The sequence below is a fragment of the Octopus bimaculoides genome, chromosome 24, assembly GCF_001194135.2.
Source record: "Octopus bimaculoides isolate UCB-OBI-ISO-001 chromosome 24, ASM119413v2, whole genome shotgun sequence".
Lineage (NCBI taxonomy): Eukaryota > Metazoa > Mollusca > Cephalopoda > Octopoda > Octopodidae > Octopus > Octopus bimaculoides.
In genome coordinates, this window is record NC_069004.1 from 15553018 (window position 1) to 15557982 (window position 4965).

The 4965-nt window shown below is 37.7% G+C and overlaps 1 protein-coding gene across 1 annotated transcript in view; it reads left to right on the forward strand.

Moving 5' to 3' along the window:
• The first annotated feature begins 1884 nt into the window (after positions 1-1884).
• Positions 1885-4965, forward strand: part of LOC106881539 (uncharacterized) — a 13909-nt gene continuing 10828 nt past the window's right edge. Inside the window, exons 1-2 of the mRNA XM_014931963.2 lie at positions 1885-2073; positions 3763-3904. Coding sequence (XP_014787449.1) covers positions 2008-2073; positions 3763-3904 — 208 coding nt within the window. The 5' untranslated portion in view covers positions 1885-2007. The remainder of the gene's footprint in view (positions 2074-3762; positions 3905-4965) is intronic.

The following is a 4965-nucleotide window of genomic DNA, read 5'->3' on the forward strand; positions in this document are numbered from 1 at the left end:
TACTAGGCTTTAAAAAAATAATGAAAAAGTACTGGGGCTGATTTATTCAACAAAAAATTCTTCAAGGCAGTGCCCCAGCATGGCCACAGTCTAATGACTGAAACAAGTAAAAGAAGAAGATAGAAGGTCACTTACAGACAAATATGGTTTGGTACCAGTATATACCATGCTTCTGCCAATGGTCTTAGGTATCTAAGTAATCACAAACACAGATCATGCTTTCAACTCTCCCACTTTTGAGTCACCAAAGCTTTCAAGCTGTAAGAGCAGGAAGAAGAGAGACTGCATAAGTACTGGGCTGGTATGGTATTTATTGACCTCAAAGGATATGTAGCAAATGAGTGTGTTGCTCCTTGGTCTGGCTGACACAAAGAGAGAGAGAGAGATAGGAAATGCTCTCTGTTATATAGGCTATGGTCAGTAATGTAAATCAAACCCTAAACAAAGGACTGACCTTTCTTGATCAGCACAGGTCCTTGGGGATCAAGTGTTTCCTTCTCAATCATCTGGTGTGGAGAGGATTTCCCACTCATTTTGACAAGCAACAAGCGGATGGATTTGGTTTCAAATCTTGGCCCTGCCTGAGATTTGAAACTAAATCTACCTGCTCGATCCCCAAGGACCTGTGCTGGTCAAGGAAAGGGTTTGACCTACAGATGAAAGACAAACATGGTAGAATTTGAATTCAGAATGCAGACAGGTAGCACAAATATTCCTTTCTACTATAGGCACAAAACCTGAAATTTTCAGCGAGTGAGTGCATAAGTCAGTTACATCAACCCCAGTACTTATTTTATTGATCCTGAATGGATGAAAAAGCAAAGTCAACCTCAGCAAAATTTGAACACAGAACATAAAGATGGACAAAATGCTGCTAAGTATTTTACCCAACATGCTAACAATTCAGCCAGCTCACCACATTGCATTAGCACAAATATTAATTTAAAATTTTGGCACAAGGCCAACCCCAGTGTTTTAACTGGTACTTATTTTATTGACCCCCAACCCCAAAAAGATGAAAGGCAAGGTCAACCATGGCAGAATTTGAACTTGGAAGGCAAAGACGGACCAAATGCCACCTAGCATTTTGCCTGGCATGCTAATGATTCTGCCAGCTTGCTGCCTTGACTAGCACAAATAGTGCAACACAGTTCAACACTCTATGACCCTGCCAAGTACGTATGAAAGATAAAATAAAAAAAGTTACTTATAAGAGGAAATAGTTGTTTCATTGATATAAGCTGGTAATTTTGCTGAAAAAACGAAAGTAATCCTTTTGTTGAGTAGTCCACTCTGTTGGGTGGTTAGTGTTAGGAAAGGCATCCATTTGTAAAAAACATGCCAAAACAGACACTGAAATCTGGTGCAGACTTCTGCCTAGCCAGCTCCTGTCAAACCGTCCAACCCATGCCAGCATGGAACGCGGACGTTAAATTATGATGCTGATGAATGATACTTATGATATACTAAATATCTGATACAACTTATGAAGTAAATTGCAATAACCAACAGGGTTTAGGAGTTTCTGAAACATCTCTTAGAGAACCTTGATGTTGTTGTTTAGTCTAAGAACGACCCTTATTGAGCATACCTATAATCTATAACATATCAGCAGTGACAGATCCGTCTTTTTAGGATTATATATCCTAATGTATCCTATTTTTAAGTTGGTAGGTTATTTCAAGGATATTTGGCTATTATTTTTAGCAGTTTGAGCGGCCACTAGAGGCTCCCTATATGTCACAGGTATCACTCAGTATCTTTGTAATAGCTAAAGACACCATGATTGATTCGAGAATTATTATTCAATGTGTACAGTGTTTAAGGATTCTAGTTAGTAAAATTGGGAATTAAACTTTAAAAGTAACTTAAAAAGCAGCTGAGATCATTTACGTAGGAGGGACGTTTTTTTAGTGAGCACCGGCAACAACCTGAACTTCACTATTTCATAACGTTCCTCATGAAAATTTTCCAATTACTTGGTATATTTAATAGACTCCACTAAAAATGGGTAAACTGAATGCAACATTACTTCGTTATTTAACTCAGGAAGATTTCCGGGTTATCACTTCTGTGAGTATATGGTTATTTTTAGTGATCAACTATTTTTGTAACGATCGAGACTTCAGCTCACACGTGTGTGTATCTAATAATAATATTTTTATACTTTGATAGTGTATACTTTCTTTCACATTAAACAGTGTATTTTATTCTATTTTATTTTGACAGTATCTTCCTTGCTTTGTGTTGAAAACTAATTCTACGTTTTAGAGGTTTTAAAAGTGAAATCTTCATTTCTTATATTTATTTCCTCAATAAAAATAACTGTCGTATTGACCCAGTAATGATCTTAACACCAACAACGTATTTTAAATTTTCTATTTATGAAAATATATTTTGAAGGAACTAAGAAAAACTGTTGAAATTTGTCTGTTAAATGTGAAAGTAGATTTTGAGAACTATGTTAGATGGGTGTGTATAATTGTAAAGTTATATGAATCTACATCCATATGTTAATATATAGGGAAGTAAGAGAACAGTTCGTCTTTTTCCAAAGATATTGGTTCGGATGGTTTTTGTGGATGGGGAGAGGAGAGTACTGCAAATGTAAACAAATACTGGTCGAGTTTATTTATTCTTTCATTTCCTAACACATCACTCTGCTGATAGTGTTTAGGTGCCACAGGCATGGAGGTCTTGAGATATGTGCACACTTGACAGTTTCCATCCCTTACCCTAAAGCTATGGTTATGTATATAGAAACCCGAGTGCATTGATCGGGAGAGGCTTATGGCTTATGTTGCTGTTAAGTCGGCCCTAGACACGAGGAAGCTTCCTAGTGATTGGTCAACCTGCTAGAAATAGCAGTATATTTTTCCCTAAATCACGATTTATGAAGGAAATACATAATGGACAATGTAGACCAAAAAGCAGAGTTTGGAATAACTGTCTTTCGATGCTCCATACCCCAAGAGAAAAAAAAAAGAGATACAGAAAGTATATGTGTGTGTGTAGGCGGGGAAGGGGTGTAAAAATAATTGAAATTTTGGGATTTTTTTTTTTTTTGTCACAGTCGTTATTTGTGTTGTATGAAACGCAGGAATACTACGTGAGTAACTTAGCCAGAAGGCCAACAACCAAAAATCGTGCTGGTGTTTTGTATAAGTTTGGTCTGAGGAATAAATTGTCTTAAAGTCCTCCATTATAACCTGGAGGACTATGATAAATAGGAGGGGACTGATAATCAAACCCTAATGACCTCCTACTTGCACGTTAAATTCATTGCCATACACATTGTTAATTCTCACTTTGCTGATAGCATTCCTGTATTTGGCTTGAATGACTCTCACTAGCCATTCATCTAGCTTCTGCAGCAACCATCAGATGAAGAATTGAGGTACCCTGTCAAAGGCTTTCTCCAGGTTGAGGAACGCTAAGTACAGTGGTGAGTCTGTTTACTGAAGACAATATGACAAAAAGGGTGACTTAACAGATAGACTGATGAGAGAAAAAAAGCCCAGGGTGGATAGGTGTGAAGAAGAAGAATATGTTGCTAGATTAGGGTGAAAGAGATGGATAGAAATAAAAGTGGACAGTGGTAAGAAGAATTGGTGAATGTCAATGGTAAATTGTCTGGTGACTGGCAGTACTGAAAGGGCAATGGTAGAATTTGCAGAATGTAAATAGATCCAATGAAATTCTTTATATAGACAATTTAATGACCATACCCACATAATCTTTAATTTTTATTTTCTTGTCAAGGTTGAAATGGGAATGAAGAACCATGAACTAGTTCCTGCTCCTCTTATTGCCTCTATTGCTAACCTCCCTCATGGTGGCTGCTTCAAAATTTTGCGAGAGCTCTGCAAGCATCGTTTGATTTGTTACGAGCGAAGTAAAGGATGTAAGACTGCTTAAAATCTCTTTTTTTTTTTATGTTGTTTTTGTATAGCCCCAGGTCAGCATCGTCAAGCAAATTTATGATCAAAGGCTTCCAGCTTGGAACATCCTGTAGTGATATTTATGACTAGGTCATCAAATGCAAGAGAGATATGAAGTTAGTAGATCTGGACATCCTGGGACTGGAGGAGGTCACAAATGATTGCCCATGTTGGAGACAAATATTACCCAAGGGGAAGAGAAACTGGAACTTGCCACCAAAGAAAGAAAAGATAAGTCAGTGGTGCCGGTGGAGCACTTTGTCAGATACAGTCATTGCATGCAGGATTGCCGTTCCTGTGTGGGCCTGTGCAGACACTGCGCCATCATCAGCATCTGATACAAATTCTCTAATCACAGATTCATGGTCTTTGAAGACCAACGGATGCCTATCTGTTGTCCAATATGTCTTTATTTTTAACACAGTAAGGTGTGGTTTGTAGGAGATTTGGCTGCTATTTCTATTACGTTGAGGGCTATGTTGAATTTGAAGTTCCTTCTTTGACCCAGCCTTTCCTGTTGGTTTTTTGATGCAGTAAGGATAATGAGTTGCTCAGTGGGTTGAATCATGAAGAATCTCATCTGTGGAATTATGACAGAAAGTTTGTGATTCCAGGATGTCCAGTAACTAATTCTGGATTCTACTTTTAGTAAGATATTGAAGAGCAGTAAACATCCTCGAGTTTACTTACCTGGCAGAATTGAAAAAATTAATAAAGACAAACTTATTTGTGGAGCACCAAACTAACTGGAAGTTGATGTGAAGTTTGTTAGTCTACAAAGCCAATTCAGATTTCTGTCATAGGATAGAAAATGAGTTTAAATATTTTTAGAGTCAATATTTCTATGTTAAAAAATTCAGCCAACTGGCAGAAACGTTACCATGCCTGGCAAAATGCTTAGTGGCATTTCATCCATCTTCTGAGTTCAAATTCTGCTGAGGTCAACTTTGCCTTTCATCCTTTTGGGGTCAATAAAATAAGTACCAGTTGAGCACTGGGGTAGATGTAATCGACCCCCCCCCCC